Source organism: Mastigoproctus giganteus, chromosome 2 (genome assembly GCF_048544385.1).
Source record: "Mastigoproctus giganteus isolate SK-2022 chromosome 2, ASM4854438v1, whole genome shotgun sequence".
Lineage (NCBI taxonomy): Eukaryota > Metazoa > Arthropoda > Arachnida > Uropygi > Thelyphonidae > Mastigoproctus > Mastigoproctus giganteus.
The window spans coordinates 156297625-156317571 of NC_143576.1; the positions used below are offsets into that span (position 1 = coordinate 156297625).

Consider the following 19947-nt stretch of genomic DNA (forward strand, 5'->3'; position numbering starts at 1 on the left):
AAAAAAAAAGCACGCCATAATATATACATATATATAATATAAATACAATTATCCTGAACTCCAAGTCCTGAAACTAAAATGCAATAATTAAATTTTATATAAAAATGTTATTCCGCATCAACTCAATTTGATTGACCCAAAATATATTTCAAAAAATAATGCAAATGATATAGATTAACTACTTTTGTACTGTTAAGACCAAAGTGTGGAAATAAAATATTATAAATACATAATCTGTGCACCTTCATTTTGGGATAAGTTACCTCACTCAAAAAGAAAAAACAGCGAAGTTCAATAGCAGTTATTTAATAAATTATTAAATCTTGATACTCCTATGTTAATCACACTCAAGATATGTGGATCATTCTATTTAAAACATGCATTTAATTACGATTCGAAATATTTCCATTATCTAGCCAGATAAATTACATGTTAAATTATAATTACAGGGCTATCCAATAAGTAAGGAAACTATTTTAAATAAAATAATGTAAATATGCATTATTTATTTGAAAAATAATTCATAATATATTTTTTTATTGTTTCAGAATATTTTGAACTTAGGAAAAGTGCTATGGGTCTTATAGTGAATGAGGAAAGCATTGAAAGTATAAAATGGATACAAAAGATCAAAATACTGCGAAAGTTGAAGGATATTTTTTGACAACAAACCACCCCCAATAAAGACCATAAAGCAAAATTGCGAGAAAGCCTGATGAAGTGGGAACAGTCCATAATCTAAGAAAATCTTGTGGTAGTAGTTGAAAATTATGCAAAAAGAACAAGCTTATATAGCTGCCGTCAAAAAAAAAAAAACTTCCCATTTCACCCTCCATAATTTGTTTAGTTTTTCCTTGAATTTATACACGCTATCCACTTCCATAACATCAGGTGGAAGTTTATTACAACAATCAACTACCCGAAGGCAAATTTCCGTTCAACTAACTGCAACCTCAATTCCTCAATTTGAATTTACGTCCCCTCAGGTGAAGAAAACCATTCACCTTCAGCTTATCAATCCATTTAAGGCCTTAGCTACCTTAATCAGATGACACCATATGAGCCTAATCGCCAGACACTACAATTTGCAGAACTGAAGCCTTTCTAGATAAGGGCATCCTTTCACCAATCTTGTTGCTTTTCTCTGCACCCGTTCCAGCAGATCTACATCCTACCTAAAGTGAGGCCTCCCTACCTATCTGTATAAAGTTGTGGCCTAATCATGGCCTTGTACAACGGCATAATCATCTATTTATCTTGCTAGAAACGTTACTGCATATCGTTGAGAATACCCCATGAGCTGTTCTCGCAGCATGTCTGTACTCCATGGAGAATTTCATATCTGACTGCCCAATTTCCCCCAGGTCTTTTTCATTTCCCATTACCCTGAGTGAGCAATATGGCCTTAGTTGCTAATGCTCCTAAAAACCAAATGACAAAATGACGCACTACCCTGAGTATAGTACTACACAATTGATAAGTTACTTTGAGATTACTGCTGCCCACATTCACTACCATGCATTTGTCAATCTTAAACGTCAGCTTCTATTAGTCAGCCCATCGGCCCTAATTTTCCTAGATCGTGTTGCAGTACAAACTTAGACTTAGTATCATTAAGCTTAGTATCATCATATCATTAAAAAATATGGAAAACAACAATGGGTCCAGCACTAAACCTTGGGGAGCTCCACTAATAACATTAGTCCAAGAACAGCATTAGCAGCGGCAACGATGCAAGAAAGCAAGCTTATACAGAAAAGGCAAAAAAAAAAAAAAAAAAACCCGATTTCACATATTTCTTCCCTCCAATAGTTTGTATAGTTCTTCCCTGAATTTATTAAAGATATCAAGTTCGACAACGACAGATGGAAGTTTGTTCCAGCAATCAACCAGCCGCTGGTTAAAGGCAACCTTTGCGCATCTGTTGCGCAAAATTCCTGTATATCAATTTGAATTTGTGCCCCTCGATTGTGTTCTCTAATCCCATTGGCATTGCGCTTGCTCAATCCATTCAAAGCCTTAAATACCTCGATCAAACCACCTCGCTGGTGTCTAGTCTCCGGACGCTGCAATTTTCAGATCTGAAGCATTTCATTGTAAGAGCAATTCTTTTTTTCCCTAAGCAATCTCGTTGCCCTTCTGCATACCCTTACCAGCAGTTCCACATCCTTCCTGAAATGAGGTCTCTAGATCTGTATGGAGTATTCAAGATGTGATCTGACCGTTGCCTTAAACGATGGGATAATCTTCTCCTTATCTCTGCTAGCAAAATTCCTGTATATCATTAACAAAACCCCACGAGCTGTCCCAGCAACCTGTCTGCATTGCTCCAAGAACTTCACATCTGACTGCACAATTACCACCAAGTCATTTTCATTTTCCATTAACTTGAATGTGCTACCACACAGTTGGTATTTTACTCTGGGATTATTGCTGCCGATATGCAGTAGCTTGCATTTATCAATGTTACACTACTTTAGTAAGGCAACCCATCTGCCTTACTTTTCTAGATCCTGTTGCAATAGCATACTGTCATTAACCACCCTTCCATTCTTTGTATCATCTGCAAACTTGGACATTAATTCCGATATGCCCTCATTAATATCATTGAGAAGTACAGAAAACAACAATGGGCCGAACACTGAAATTTGGGAGACGCCACTAATAACATTAATTCACAAAGTGCAATGTCCATTGATTACCACTCTTTGTTTTCTCCCACTCAACCATCCCTTTATTGATAGCAGCAGCTTGCCCTTAATGCCAAACTGCTCCAATTTGTACAGCAGCCTTTTATGTGCAAAAGTATCAAACGCTTTCCTTAAATCCAAGTATATGAAAAAAAAAAAAAATATTTTTCGCATCCAGTTCCTCTGTGACCATATCATAGTATCCAATCAAATTGGTAAAACCTGATTTCCCCTTAACAAACCCATGCGTGTAGGAAGTATAATTGTGGCCTTGTTTGGATGATTCTGCGTTACTTCTTTTACCAGTATTTTCTCTGGAACAGAAGTTAAACTAACAGGTCTGTAATTATTCTTGTCACACGCTTTTATCTCCTTGCATCCCCTGAATCCAAGGACGTTCTCATAATTATGGCTAAGAGTTTGCTTACTTCATTTGCTGTCTCCCTTAATATAACGGGATAGATCCCATCCACCCGAGCTTTTATGTTTATCTTCAATAATTTCTCTTCTACCTTCCTCTCAATTATAAAATCATATAGTTCCCTGTTAGAATTTGATAAACTTCCGGCATCCTCTTCCCTAAAGAATGCTTCATGTGTGAATATAGATGTAAAATGCTCATTCGATTTTTCAGCAACCTGAACAGGATCAACACCCAAACCATCGATATCGAGTGGACCAATTTGATTCATACCATTCCTTCTAGTGTTTACATAAGTTATGAGCAGTGCCCATTGATAACCACTCACTGTCTTTTTCCACTTCACCATCCCTTTATCCATAATAACTTGCCCTTAAATCCACAATACTCCAGTTTGTACAGCAGTCTTTTAGGTGCAACAATATGAAGTCTTCCTGAAACCCAAGTATGATATAAAAATTATATTTTACATCCGGTTCCTTGCTTTTTTGCATCACAGTAACCTATCGGATTGATTATCCATAATAAATCCATGCTGTGATTGCAGTATAATTGCATTCCTGTCCAGATAGTCCTGCATCACTTCTGTAACCAGTGGCTCCAGTATTTTCCCTGAAACAGATGTTAAGCTAATTAATTACTCATGTCACCTTTGATTCCCCTTTATGAACTGAGGATACCTCCCCTGGATCCAGGATGTTCTCCTCCTTTGCTAGATTGAATAAATCCCATTCATCCCAGCACCCCAGGTGCTTTTTTTGTTGCGAAATATCTTTATGCATAACCCCCCAATTTTCGTCAGAGTAAACTCGCAGCATGTATGTCACAAAATCGGGTGAAGCAGCAACTACGTCATTGTCCCCACCACCCAGTTGGCTGCGACAGCGCAAACAAGTCTTCGCTTGGTACTTCAGTGTGGAGTGACTAGCTGGCATCACCATTTTGAAAACTCGAGTTCTAGTGGACCGATTTGAAAAATTCAAAGTGTAATGGATTTCTCTCGTCATTCTGAATAAGAAAAACGTAAAATTTTGAAATTGTGGAAAAAAAAAAAAAATTTTAGACTGCCATGGCAAAAACTCGCGTTGAAAGGCAAAATACTTATAGGGTTCGCTTAAATGCCTCTAAAATGAAGAAGATTGCAAAATAAACTGCAGAAGTCAACGGGAATGTGAAAAAAATGATGCACAAAAAATTATTAAAAGTTTTACTTCGACGAAACTAAATCAGCCATCTACAAGTCGGGACCAACCATCTGTAAGCTCTGCTAGTTCGGATCCACATCTGACGCGACATATTTTCCCTCAATTAAAACTTTTTGATGCATCCACTGTGCTTTGCCTTAAATTGAAATAACAACAAACATCGTTCCGCATTGTTTGAAAGATTTTGGAATAACGAGTTTGGTGCGATTTGCTTGATTTGTGATCATGATACAAAAAAGAAAAATAATAAATAAAATTGCATTTATCTTTATTTCAAAAAATTTTAATTCTTCAGGTATGTTTCACATAGAATAACATTTGCCCATTTGGAACTTGTAAGGAACGATATCGAAAAATTCTGAAAGAAAGGTAAGTTTGGAACTTACAGTGCTGAAAAGGAGCTTAAATGCAAGGTTTTATCATCCCATGTGGCTACGAAGTTTTAATATGGACGACCCAGATGAGTTTGTAATTTGTAAAAAAGACCTGGCGATAATTGTGCAGTCTAATAGAAAATTCTATGAGCAATGCAGTGTTGCCAGGACGTGAGGGTTTGTCAATGATACACAGAAATATTTCGAGCAGGTATAAGGAGGTGATTATCCCTTTTTACAAGGCCCTGGTCAGGCTGCATCTTGAGTATTGTATACAGATCTTGAGACCTACATTTAAGAAGGATGTAGAACTGCTGGAATGAGTGCAGGGGACAACCAGATTGGTGAACGGATAAAAAGCACGATGTTATCAATAAAGTCTTGTTCTTCAAATTGCAGCTTCTGGAGACTAGGCACCTGTAGGGTAATATGATTGAGATATTTAAGGCCTTGAATGGATTGAGTAAGCTTAATGCGAATGTTATTCTTCCTCTTGCTGAGACTAAGGATGAGGCGGCATAAATTTAAGTTGAGAAAGGATGGCTGCAGGACAGATGTGCAGAAGTTTTTCTTCAGCCAGTGGGTGGTTGACTGTCGGAACAGGCTTCCATCTGTTGTTGTGGAAGTGGATGGTTTGAATAAATTCAAGGAACTAGACAAATTATTGGAGAGTACGGATAGATGAAATGTTTTTTTTATTGGGTGATGCATATACACTCTGCTGCCACTTTATTAGGTACACTTACCTAGTAGTGCGTTGAGCCTCCTTTAGCTTTCAAAACAGCCTGAATTCGTCTAGGCATGGATTGAACAAGATGTCGAAAACATTGTGCAGGAATGGAGTACCATGCAGACATGAGTGTCATGCAGTTCCTTGAGATTCGACGGAGGTGTAGGCCTGCAGTGAACAGTCCTTTCCAGCTCACCCCAAAGGTGTTCAATAGGATTGAGATCCGTAGACTGAGCAGGCCACTGCAGCAAATAAAAGTCCTTGTCATGTTCCTGGAACCATTCCATAGTGATTCGGGCTTTGTGCACCAGCGCATTATCTTGCTGGAAATAACCATCCGACTGAGGATAAACTGTCAACATGAACGGATGCACTTGGTCGGCAACAATGTTTAGGTACAATGTGGCATTCAGATGTGAATCTATCGGTATCAATGGACGCGTGTACCAAGAAAAATTCCCCGCACCATAACACTGCCCCCCCCACCACCTTGCACAGTAGTCGTCAGACATAACGGGTTCATGGATTCATGTATTATTTTTGCCAAATTCTGAGCCATCCATCAACATGATGCACCAAGAACTTCGACTCATCAGACCAAGCAATTGTTTTCTAATCAATAGTCCAGTGCTGGTGTTGCTGTGCCCACAAGAGGCATGCTCTCTTGTTCTTCATTGATAAGAAAGGTACGTGATGTGGCTGCCAGCTGTTGTAGCCCATTCACGACAAAGTGCAACATTGTGGCCTGTCTCTTTGCTTGCACAATTCTAGCCATCCTCCTGACCTCTCTCATCAACAAGCAATTCTTTCACAAAAGTGCCGCTGAGAGGATGTTTTCTGTTCATTGCACCGTTTTCGATACACCCTTGAAACTATGGTGCATGAAAAGTTCAGAACTGCCGTTCCAGAGATGCTTTGTCCAGCACGTCTTGCTCCTACTACCATGCCACATTCGAAATCCGTTAGATCACTCCTTTTCCCCATTCTTGCTATGGTTTGTATGCTTACCTGGTACTAGAAAGGTTGCTCTGCTGCATTTATATCCACAACTATGGTCATGTGACTTGCAACATTGTGGGACAAGCCATTTATGTGCACAGCAGGAGCGTACCTACTAAAGTGGCAACACAGTGTATTTAAGCTTGCTTGCTTGCTTTCTTTCTTGCATCATTTGCCACTACTACTACTTTCACAACATAGGGTGCATAGAATTGTCCAAAATATTACTGTAGGCATCTGCATCCATGGTTTCCCACATAACCATCAAAGTGCTTAGGCCATACTTTGGAAACTGCTCCAAACTATAATTCCACCTAATCCAAACTTGGCGGTTGGCACAATGCAATACAGCGGTATTTTTCAGTTATCCTCCTAACCTTCCTATCTGATTAGAATAGGGTGTAAAGATTCATCTGCTCCACAGAATTGAATTCCACTGTTCCTTGGAAAAATTAAGTTATTCATTACATCATGCAAAGCAAGGCAAGGAACTGCAGTTGGTGAAATTGCTTAAGCATGTCCACTCACACATGAAAACTAATGCTGTGGAACCCATATAGCGTTCAGACAGGCCTCAATCCCAGTTAAAGCTGTCAATTTCTGTTTGATGTTTCGCAGGGATGTTTGATGAGGTTTTCTTTGTACCCTTTGGTCATATAGAGTGGGTCTCCACGGTCTTCCTGTGTTTCTGAACTGTGGTGGTGTCATACTTCCACAACATACCATCGGTGATGGTCAACTTTGGATGGCATACACTGCCAGCAACTGCATGAACCAATAAGCTAGCAATATGACATCCAATAATAGCAGCTTACTTGAAATTATTCGACTTGAATGCATATGCAATGGTGAGAACTTCCTTATATTGTGGCCTGAGTCACTTGTTTATCCAGGACGGTCCAATGGACCATGAACAAAGTGGTATCTGGATACTTTTTGAAGAGGTTATTGTTATTGTTATTTGGTTTTTAGGAGCATTAGCAACTAAGGCCATGTTGCTCCGGGATATGCGGTGGTCATTCCCTGACCTTTCCGCATCCTCCGTATTTGGTGGTGACGGGCTCGAACCCCGGTCTAATCAAGAAGCGTGTGCTGCGCACTGCTGCTCCTTCCCACCTGGCTACCGAGGCACCTTTTGAAGAGGTATAGTCGCTCTTGTTCTGTCTGGGAAGAATTGCAGCTACAAATACATTCTGATGTAATCTGCATTTTTTAAGCATGACTTTATACTAATCCAGTATGTCATCAATTTCTGTGCACTTAAAGAAAAAAATAATTAAAAATAAAAATAGATAAATAATAATATAAAATAAACCAGCTAGTTCAACTTGGCTATAACGAGCATGGAAATAATGAGATCACGGCTGTAACGAGCAAAAAGCCATGATTTTAATTTATGCATATTCCCATACAATTGCTCACTGTTATAACGAGCATTACTACACGGATATACTGTACAAATTTTGGTAACTATAGAAACATTCTTAATTGCCTCGGGGTCGAAAAAACCCAATTCTTAGAATAGGCAAAAATGAAAAGGGCGACTTAGCTTTTATGACCACTTGCATTGCATCAGATTAGCAGCCGGTTTATGACCTAGTCTTTTTGGTGACTATACAATAGTGCATTGGCGTTCTGCTGTTCATTACCCTATTTACAGATCGTCTTGTATTCACCGAATCATAAATTTTGAGACTTCTAAGAATTTTGTCAACGGGACATCTAAGGACTTTGTATGCAGATCACTTTTACTGTCATTTTAAATGAAATCGGTTAGAAACGAACCCTTCCTTTTGAAACATGTCTACTGACAAAGGAAAGTCTGTCAATTCATGAAAAGGTTGAAATTATTTGAGTTAGAACGGGGTACAAAAAATGTTGAAGTCTGTAAAAAGTTTCTTTGTGCTCTTCAACAGTAATGACATGGTGGAAGAATAAACGTGTGCACATATCGTCACTGGAAAAGAACATAACCGATAAAAAATATATAAAAATTAGAAACTGTGAGGTTACAAATGCCAATGAAGTATTGCTTCAATGGTTCATTACACAAAGAAGTGCTGGATTTTCAATAGAAGATAAGATCTTGGAGGCCCAAGCGGAAAAATTTGCTAAACAATTTGGACGGGACGATTTTGTATGTAAAAACGGTTGGCTGGATCAATTTAAAAACTGAATACAATATGAATACAAATAATATGTAGGTATATACTAATACTGTATTATTTTTTTCTCTCTAATATATATATATTTTTTTGAATCTATATTTTTATCAAGTTGAGAATTAAAAAAAACGAGAGGCAGATTTAACTCATCATTGATATAGTAACGGTTACGAGGAAATTTTGTTGGTCCTGTGATGCTCGCTATAACCAAGTTCGACTGTATTTGACTTCATGCTCGTGTCGGTATCTATCTAGCTGACATAAATTTCCCCAAGCCATCAGCCACAACCACCCATATAGATAACTGATCCAAGTAATTAATAACTCACTGGTTAAAAGAAAATTTCCTGCAATTCAGTCTAACCTATTCCCCCCATAATTTGAATTCAAAGCCCTAGTTCTGGAATCATTCATAACAATAAAAATTTCAATCTCACTCATTTTACTTTCACCTCAGAACTTTATACACCTTTATTAAGTCCCTTCTAGGTATCTAGTTTCCAAGTTCCACAGCTCATTCATTGTTGGCCATCTTGGGACCCTATCAAGAAGTGCAATGTCTATTTTTTAGGTGCAGTCTCCAAATTGAACACAGTATTCGAAGTGGTCATACAATTGCCTTATACAGTATTTCATCCTCTACTGTTTTTAGTTCAACCCCACCAAATTACATGGTGTTATAAGTGTATATGGCAAGTCACACTTGAAATATCAATTTCAGGTCTGGATGCTGCATCTAAATAAAGACACAGAACTACTAGCAAGGGTTCAAATAGTGCAACCACACTTGTAAGGAGCACTAAATGTCTGTACAAGGTTATGGAGTATAGCCTGCAAAGTATGGCATTGGAAATACTACGAGGTAATTCATATTGCAACCCCACCTAGTATTTGGCACATTGGTAGACCATACTGAGTAATTATTTGCAAAACTTCGGCCACCAATACAAACTGAAATTATCAATTAAAAAAAAAAAAAAAAAAATGTGAATGGCATTCACAAATTCAAAACTTAAAATAAATTCACTACTATACTAATATAAATTACACATTGAAGACAAAACAGTTACTATATAGTAATGATTATCTTCTCTAAGAATCCTGCATTTTTTCTTGATTTCTTTCTTCTATTTTGTTTTTTTTGTTGTTACGTTTCTTGCTTTTGTGTGTGTATGTCACTTGGAATTTGTATCGGAACGAAATTTTGCACATCACTGATGAGGAAGTCCTGTTAATGTACAAAATTTCAGGTGATTTCAATGTGACCACTTGATTTGTTACCTTGTATGGGGAAGGGGGGTTTCTCATATCAGTGTATAAGGACTCGAAGAGAATCAGTAAAATTTTCCCACTGATAAGTAACGTTAGAATGTGGGAACAGAAATATGTAACCTTAATGAAGACCGAATCTCATAAAATCTTAGCATGTTGTAGATAACTGGAATAAATTGCTTTCCAAGGAAGCCAAGAAAGAACATTTAGAAATATTCCAAGGCCAAACTGGATGAGCACAGAGAATAATATAAGTGATTGGGAATTCTTATTTATTTTATTGTTTCTGCCTGATGTGGAATAAGTTGCTTGTTTGCATACCTGACCAATATAATACTCATCTACATTATAATATTTAAACTTATTTTTCTTTTTATTAATGTTAAATGCACATAGTAAACAGCCTATAGATTAATATTAAGTAAAAAATACAGAAAAAACTTCGAACCTATAACATAATTAGATACACCACCATCCCAAGTCAGGTCAGATTCTTCTATAAAGGTCTCCAGTTTCACCTATATTTAAAAGTATATTCATGACATCAGCTATATTTATAACCAGTCAAAAAATTCTTTAGCCCAAATGACAGTGCTGAAGCAAATCAAGTTCATATATCATAATTATACCATAGTCATGTATAATCATGACTATATACAAATACGGTTTCAGTACCACTCTGTTAATAATCATCAGCTAAAATCAGCACCTGTCATCTCTGTATCCTCCCACCATATATGGTGCACTACAGACATAATTGCTGATACATTAAAACTGCAATAATCAAATCAAATCTGTCAGCTCCACAATAAACTGAGTCATATAGAGGAATCCCAGTCAATTTTTATATAATTAACTGTTGTTTAGTAGTAATGAGAACTGACAGATACTTGTTCTGTATCCTGCACGTTTAGTGTAAAAATGGGAAGCAGAACGAGATTAAGGGCGTGTGTTTATATAAATAGATTGGATTTTTAGGTGTGGATTTGAGCGGTATTTCATTTCTTAATAAATTATTTAATAAAGTTATTTCCGAATATAATTTAATGATGAGCCTAAGCATTTTTAATTTCTTTAACTGAGGTTAAAACTAGAAGAATACAAAACATTCTTGTACTGAATGATTCTATTTTATAACACTATAAAATAAAGACTGACTATATTTGTCAGTTTCATCTTCCTTGAAGTCATTGTTTAGGTATCTTCCTTGAAGTAGCACATGAACTCTTGGAGTATACATTACTCCAAGAGTTCATCTGATTTGGAAATTGTCAAATTAAATACTAAAGAGAATGAAACAGAAAATTTGTAAGCAAACAACAGAGAAATAACGAATAGCTGCAGAATCATTTCATTATATTTCCTGTATGTAGAGTATTCATATTTCATGTTAACTCAAATAAGAAAAAGGAATGTAGGATATAAAACTGAGGGTTTAAAAAAAAAAAAAAAAGATTGAAATTATAACATTGCAATCAACATAAAAAATATTCTACATACATGCTTTATTTACATTGTATCTACAACATGGTAAAATGTACCGATTGTCATATTTGCTGCTCTGAAATATCACTGCTACTTAATAAGTGACCGTACACCATACAAAGTCTTTAACAGAGCAGAACACTGTTACTGGAACTTCAGCACAAACAGCTGCTGCTACTTAAGATTAATTAATAAATCGAATATAAAAAAAGTCATTTTTCTAAAAAAGTATCATCTTCTAAATTCCTCTATCCTGGAAATAACTTCAGAAACTGCTTCTTCACTGTTATGCTCAGTACTTAGATAAACTAACTTCAGTGAATCTTGGTGATAACTTTCAATAACATTCCACTGATGAAAAAGCTTTAGGGCATTTCGCAGAGGTTCTGCAGCAAAACTTTCTTCTGAAAAAATAGATTAAATGCAAAATAAGAATAAAAATTTTACAAGAAAGCAAGCTTGTTATTAGTGAAAGAAATATAAAGCAAAACAAATGAATATTTTTGGGCAGTCTATTTATTAAGAATGGCAAAATGCATACCAGCTAATTTAATACTAAATGAATTTTTTTAAATAAGTTCTTCCTGTCCAGTATTAGACCTAGTGGCTGGTTGCAGTCTCTCTCTCCATCTTTGCAGGGGTCTGTCTCTGTCCCTCCTTCCCTTGGGTTTGTAGTTTAGTATCTCTTTTGGATAGCGTCCGTCCTCCATTCTCTCTACATGCTGGATTCATCTGTTTCTGTATGAGTCGATATAATTCAGTACTGAGGTTGTCTGCAGTTCTGACAGGATGTCTTGATTTCTTTTCCTTTCAAGTCTGGATAGCCTGCGGTGCATGAAACGAATTTCTGCACCAGTCAACTTCCTCCTATCCCCTTTGCTCATAGTCCATGCCTCAGAGCCATAAGTAAGGATAGGTCTGGCACTGGTGTTATGTATCCGTGTCCTTGTTTTCTTATGCACCAGATTAGATTTGAAAATGATTTATAGTTTTAGTAATTCCTACGTAATTATTTATTTTTTGCTCAATATCTTTTTCATATGACAGTTGGTATCCTAGGTATTTGAAAGTGTTAACTTGTTCTATAATATTATTGTCAATGCAGATCTTGCTTCTTATTGGAGCACTTCCTTTAAATGCCATCATCACTTTTGTCGTTTGAAGATGAGATTTCCATATTAAATGATTTTGCTATTTTGTTTAATGAGAAGATGGCTTCCTGCAATGAGTTCTCATTGTCTTCTATTAGAACCTGGTCATCAGAAAAGCAGTGTGTCCATTCTTGTTTGCGGCTAATTTCGATGCCTGTCTTGGAGATTTCCCTCCATTCTCTTATAATGCGATTTACATATATGTTGAATAAAAATGGGGACAGTCCACAACCCTGTATTTATTGTCTCCAATTCAGTTGTTTGTGATTCAATCTTCTTAATTTTTATTCTATTATTTTTATAGATATTGAGGATGATCAACTGGTTTGGTATATTGTCTTCTTTTAAGATTTCAAATAATTTTGTTTGGTTCACTTTGTCAAAGGCTTTTTTTGTATTCTATGAATAAGAGATTTTTATTCCAAATTAAACTCGTTTCTTTTTTCTATCAGGAGCTTGAGTGTGAAGTAAGTGTCAACACATGATCTTCCCCTCCTGAACCAGTTTTGTTCTTTTCCAAGGATGTTTTCATAGTATCTACTAAGTTTTAGTTTTAAGAGGCTTGAGTATATTTTATATCCTGAGTTTAGGAAACTGATTCCTCGGTAGTTATTGCAGTCTTTTATATTGCCTTTCTTAAAAATTGGCACTATAAGAGCATTTTGCCAGCTATCTGGTGGCAGGTGGCCCGCAAAAATCATATTCATCAGTTCAAGTAGCTTAATTTCAAAAATTTTTCCAGAGTATTTGACAAGACTGATCTTATTTTCAAGACCAGTCTTGATATTTGAATAAAAAGTAGACATCCAACAGTTACCTATAACACTTGTAAGGCTCCATTTCTATTAAATATCTGTTAAAGAGCAAATCCAGGGTGGACCTCTTCACCTTTACTTATTACACACATTAGCACTCAAATACTTGGTTGCAACCTCTCTTCACATGCTTTACAGGAACATGACTTCACACGTGAAGTCATGCTCCTACAAAGAATTTGTGCATTTGTTTTGTAGCAGAAGTCCTTCCTCATTGGCTTTGATAGTCAAAAACTCTCACAGGAGCAGGCTTGGACTCTTGTGTTTTCTCAAGGGGCAACATGTAAATCTAATAATTCCTGCAGTTAATTGTTGGTAAGGGACTCACCAAAAGAGTTTAGCAATTCTACATCACTGTGCTGGCACCTCAATCTCTACCATGTGGCTGTTACAATGGGTAACTCATCTTCAAAGAGAAGTCTTGTATGACTTCTGGATATAGTCATTGTCAGACATCTTTCATGAAAGACAGGGAAACTTCATTAGAAGCCTGATTGATGTTATAGATTGTCCTCAATATACGCAAATTTTTCCATTAGTTTCACATTTTTTGTTTATCCTGGCCACTGGTAATGCTTTATTGATGAAACTATGCATTCACAAAGATTTCAAGACAGTAAGAAAGACAACCTCCCTTCACACAGACTGGACAACAATCAAATGGTGATGATAATGAATCTGTGCAAAGTGTAAATGCCTAGCTTGGCAGCCAACCTCCCAAATACAACTCATTGGTTCCCTGCCAGATATTTCTGCGTAAAAAAATTGTGCTTTGTTATAGTCTGCTGACAGGCAACCTAGAAGTAGGTACATAATGCTGCCAGGAAAGGAAGCCAAGTTGACTTGGAAATGTTAACCCCCCCATTAACTTTACCTCAAACTTGTAAATATCCCATAACAAACATTCTGATGTTTTCATACACAGTGGCATGTGTGCTCTTACTTTATAAACACTGTGCACTATTAATAAACCTACATCACATGTTTGTATATCAGCCCTTTAAAAAAAAGGAGGAAAATAAAAATATATTTTTGTGGATAAATAAAATTTTATTACTCTATATATTTTTCATATTACTTAATGGTGTGATAACCCATATGCATTCTCCTTTCACTTTTGCTCAGATTTTTCCAGTTAAGATGCAAATTTATGTATCTTAACTGGAAAGATCTGAGCAGTTGTTATTTGGTTTTTAGGAACGTTAGCAACTAAGGCCATATTGCTCCGGGGATATGTGGTGGTCATTCCCTGACCTTTCCGCATTTTGGACAGTGCCTCCAGAATCACCCCAAACACGGGAACAGTACATTGACTTTTTTTTTTGCTGTGTACCTTTTCTACAGATATTTCCAAGAGTACTGCTCTTTTGAAAAAGTATCAGTAATTTCATCTTTTTCTAAATGAAATTAAATTACATGAACAGATAGTCAACATCTATTCACAGTTCAATACATTAAACTAACTTTTTCAAACTAATCAAATTAACTTTTCTTCTTTTCTTTTTCATATTGAATACACACAACCACATAAAATATACATTTATATATATATATGTTCATAACATAAAATATATATATATATTTTATATTATGAACCAAAGATAGTCAACATCTATTCACAGTTCAATACATTAAACTAACTTTTTCAAACTAATCAAATTAACTTTTCTTCTTTTCTTTTTCATATTGAATACACACAACCACATAAAATATACATTTATATATATATGTTCATAACATAAAATATATATATATTTTATATTATGAACCAAAGATAGTCAACATCTATTCACAGTTCAATACATTAAACTAACTTTTTCAAACTAATCAAATTAACTTTTCTTCTTTTCTTTTTCATATTGAATACACACAACCACATAAAATATACATTTATATATATATATATGTTCATAACACAAAATATATATATATTTTATATTATGAACCAAAGCTATAATGCTCAATACGTTCTACATTGATATCAATATTTGTAAAAGAATAAGAGAAGTTTACCTCAATATGATACATAGAACACTTCCATATGATATCCATATTCTTTTCGATTTTTTAATTGTTTTCGTTTTAATTTCTGGAGAGTATCATATGGAAGTGTTCTACGTATCATATTGGGGTAAACTTCTCTTATTCTTTTACAAATATATTTTATATGTATACAAAATATACAGATTACTGTATCAGCAAGGAAACTGGATGAACAGCACTGAATTGGGGGAAAGGTGCATGCGAATGCATCAATAAATGGGAAAACACTGAGTTGTAAAAAGTGGCCTTTCTACCTTCAAAGGCTTTGAGTTAAATAAGAAATAAACATCACCTGCACTGGAAACAATTTCTATGAAATAAAAAACTGACTGCACCATAACCTATTCCTAGATTTTAGTCTGATCATGTTTCCCAAAACTCAAGCGAAAGGAGGGTTATATTCAGATTAACTTCCTCTTGAAACCTTAAAAAAAATTATATAAGCAGGAAAGTTTTTTTAATGGGAGCACTATACATAATAATAATAAAGCATGGCATTTCAGAGGATTGACCATGGGACTAAAAGAAGTGTTAAAAAAGCAGGTTAGCATTATAATTGAAAGTGTTGTAACAGGAGTTGAGTGTATAAACAAATTAAAAATCTTGCGCAGACCATAAAGGAAGAAATATAAAAAAACAGCTAGTTAATTATTATTCTGTAAAGTAAACAGAAAGGATAAAAAAACCTATAATGAATGAATACTTTACAAAGAGGAAACTAGAAACTTACCATAATATAGCAAACCCTGATGTAATCTGTCCTGTGCAGTCCTCTGCATCTCTTGGAAAAATATGCATTCTAAACAATCAAGAATAAGTCAATCTCATTATTAATTAATTGGTGATATTTTCTTCAGTGTACTTTTAAATTTAAATTTAATGTCAAACAAAAATAATTTATAATCACTTTTTTTCCAATCAGTTCTTATGCCATTTCATAGGAGATAAACATATAAAACAAAAATAATTTGAAAAGTTTTTTAAATAAATTTACATATAAAATCAAAAATGCAAACAAGGATAGTATGAACTTTAAAGAAGAAATTATTATTTGAAAATGCATATAACGCAGAAACTGTTAATACCATTTAAAAAAAAATTTTTTTTTTTTTTTTTTTAAACTGCCGAGCACATAATTCGTAAATATGCATCTTGTAATCAAAAGCATTGAAATACTAACATAAGCTTATTTTATACAAACTGTTAGTTATGCAAATATTCTAGATTATTCTAGAATATCTGCATAACCAACTTTTCCTCTTGTATATTAATGACATCCTTCCATTGACTGGAAATCCTATCCATAGTTTTGCCGATAACAGCACATTGCATTCCACTTTCCATTTTGAGAAACCTAGCCCTGCTCAATCAGCTTCAACTTCTCGAATACCTGCTACCAATTCCTTAAATGCTGATCTCCAGTGAGGCAAAGACAACTTAGTTGATTTCAACCCTTCTAAAACTCAGTCTTGTCTTATATCTCACAAAAAGGATTCTCCTGCTCCTATGCTTATCTTTGGTGACACTCCGATTTCTAGGCAAAATGATATATCTCTTTTGGGGATTACCCTGACTTCTAATCTCTCGTGGCACAAGCACATTACAAATATTGCTTCCTCTGCATCTAAAAAACTTGGTTTTCTCTTTTGCTCTCGACGTTACTTTTCTTCCAAACAGCTGTTCACTCTGTACAAATCGCAAATCTGCCCTACCATCGAATATTGTTCCCACATCTGGGGTGGTGCCCCCAAAACCTCTCTCAGACTTCTAGATTCCATTCAGAAGAGGGCAGTTAGGTTAATTAATGCCTCATCTCTAACAGAGTTTCTTCACTCACTGTCTCATAGACGCATTGTTTCTGCTGCATGCGTTTTATAGATACTTCCATGAGCACTGTTCTAAATTGGCTTCTATAACTCCTGCTTTCTCTTTCAAAACTGTCTGAACATGTGCCACCACCAGCCAACATCCATTTACTGTCCAACTTCAAACTCACAGAACCAACTTTTCATCTTCCTTGTTTATTCATTCAACTGCTGTTTTCTGAAACAGCCTTCCTTCATACGTATTTCCTGAAAATTACAGTCTACAGAAGTTCAAATCTAATGGCAACAAATATCTTCTTTCGTCTTCTCAACCTCCAACCAAAGCACAGTACTAAGTACCATAAATTCTAATACCTCTCATGTTTGGGGTTTTCATTAAAAAAAAAAAAAAAAAAATAGTAGCAATCAGCAGGAACATGTCCATTCCCCTATCATGGCAGTTGTTAATTCAGTGTAAAAGTATTACTCACACTCTTACATTCCAGTTCATGGAAATTTGTAGGGGCGTATTCAGGACTGGTCAGGTAAGTTGCTCGACTTCATTTTCCCAAAACCATTGTTTAGAAATAAGTGAATTTTGTTTAGTGTTGATGAAGCCTTCAATCCTGTTAATCGCTTCCCTTTTAAATCTCCTAAGCTCTTATCCATTATTTTATTTCAGGATCCCTTCTTCCTTTTTTGATTATTCAAAAGATTTTGAAATTTTCTTGCAAAAATGATACTTGCAATAAATACACTGAAGTGGGGCCCCCCACCCCCAGGGTGCACTCTAAGGTTATTGTTTCACTAACTGAAAACTGCATGATAGAAATACTAATGAATTATGTTTGATGAGTTATCATTCAGATAATGCATTCTATTTCTTTCAGAAACAAAAAAAGCAATAGATGATACGATTTGGTAAATTCAAGTGCAATCTATCACCATGGTAAAGATTTCATAATTATGATGTTTAATACAAACAAAAACTGTTTGTATTGTAGCAATGACTATCTGGTTATGCTTCAGAATACGCTCTAGGATTCTAGCATCACGTTAAAATAAAACTATGCTGACTGCTCAATGCTGAATTTTTCTGCTGCTCACGGATAATGCCAAATGATATACAATTTTGAGTTAATGTTAACGTTACGCCTTTCACAACACAAATAAGGGTTGATCCAGTTGCTCTACCCCAAAGGTAGAAATAATAAGACAACAATAACGGAAGTGTTTTTATTTTTTGACAGTCTCCTGCTACATTAATACACTTTTCCCAACAAGGTTCCAAGGCTTTGATTACTGCCAAAAAAATAAAATAAATCTTATGGTTGGCTAGCTAACCAGGCATCCACAGCATCCATCACAGCAGAATCGTCTGAAAATTATCTGCCCTGAAAATAATTCTTTAGATTTGGGAATAGATGAAAGTCACTGGGGGCCTCATCTAGTGAGTAGTACTGGCAAAATTCAAATATGCAAAATTATGTCAGCAAAAAAAAAAAAAAAAAACTACCCACCTCATCTGTTAGTCCCAGTAATAATGTGTGTCTAATTCTGCCTTAACTTTATTCAAACTACTTACTTCCAACAACAGGAGATGGCAGTTTGTTCCAACAATCAATCTCTGGCTGAAAGCAAATTTTCACACATCTATCCCTGAAAGCAAATTTTCACACATCTATCCTGCAGCCATCCTTTTTCAATTTGAGTTTATATCCTAGAATCGGTTGGATGAAGTACCAACTGAAATGACACATCTGAAACTGCAGCCACTGCCAGGCAGGATTTCAGCACAGGAGCATTATCCTGGAGCAATGGAGAAAGTACATGATGTGATGCTTTCCTTGATTTTTTTTTTTTTTTTTTTTTTTCTGATAGCATTGTGTAGTTTGGGGATTAGATAGGCCCAGTACTGAATCGTGATTATTTGCTCATATTTAAGGTAAACAATGAGGATAATCTGAGCATCTCAGAAAAATTATGCTATAACTCACCTTCTTTGCTGAAGGTTGCACCCTGACTTTCTTTGAGGGTGGATCAATGTTTCCACTCCATGCTTTGTTGTTTTGACTTAGAGTCAAAGTGATGGAGACATGTTTCATCCATTGTTATGTATCTGTCAGAAAAGTCTTCTGGGTTGGCATGGTACGTGGAGAGAAGATGCTACCTTTCCAAGATCCACATGCACTTTTGGTCAGGTTTCAGCATTTGAGGCTCCCACATTTTTTCATGCCCAAAATTTCAATCAATATAGCATATACTATAGCATATGACAACCCACTGATGTCAGCAACACGTTGAAAGGTGACACAGTGCTGCAGACAATGTAGTGGACTTTGTTGATATTTTCTGGCATGGGGCAATTTTTGAAGCTCTTCCAGCATGTTCATCTTCACATAATTCCTGCCACACTTAAACTCATGGCAGGTACCAGCTTTTAACTATATCGTGATGGAGCAGAGTCACCTAGTGTGTGTGTCCACCCAATCTTTGTGAATATCAAGTTAGAGTCCAGTTCTTTTCCACAAAATATCTGATAATGGCTTTAACCTCAGTCTTCTCCATTTCTTACAGAAGCAGCACTCCTTGTCAGTCGCTCAACAGCAACAAAAAAGTATTATTATGAATGACCTCTAATTTCATTGCTACTCACTTCAGAAGCAAATGGAAATTTCCTCAGAATCAGACATACAGGTATATAAGACATATTTCAAAAGAACTTGAAACTTATTTGAATATTAGGGGTAGAGAAAGTTGATCACCCCTCATATTACTGCTTTCATCTTTAA

General features: G+C 35.6%; 1 protein-coding gene across 1 annotated transcript in view; it reads right to left on the reverse strand.

Moving 5' to 3' along the window:
• Positions 1 to 11401: 11401 nt before the first annotated feature.
• The window catches only part of LOC150089683 (glycerol-3-phosphate acyltransferase 1, mitochondrial-like), a 226456-nt gene continuing 217910 nt past the window's right edge, over positions 11402 to 19947 (reverse strand). Inside the window, exons 21-22 of the mRNA XM_090368730.1 lie at positions 16081 to 16149; positions 11402 to 11745 (exon numbers count right to left, since the gene is read on the reverse strand). Coding sequence (XP_090224856.1) covers positions 11573 to 11745; positions 16081 to 16149 — 242 coding nt within the window. The 3' untranslated portion in view covers positions 11402 to 11572. The remainder of the gene's footprint in view (positions 11746 to 16080; positions 16150 to 19947) is intronic.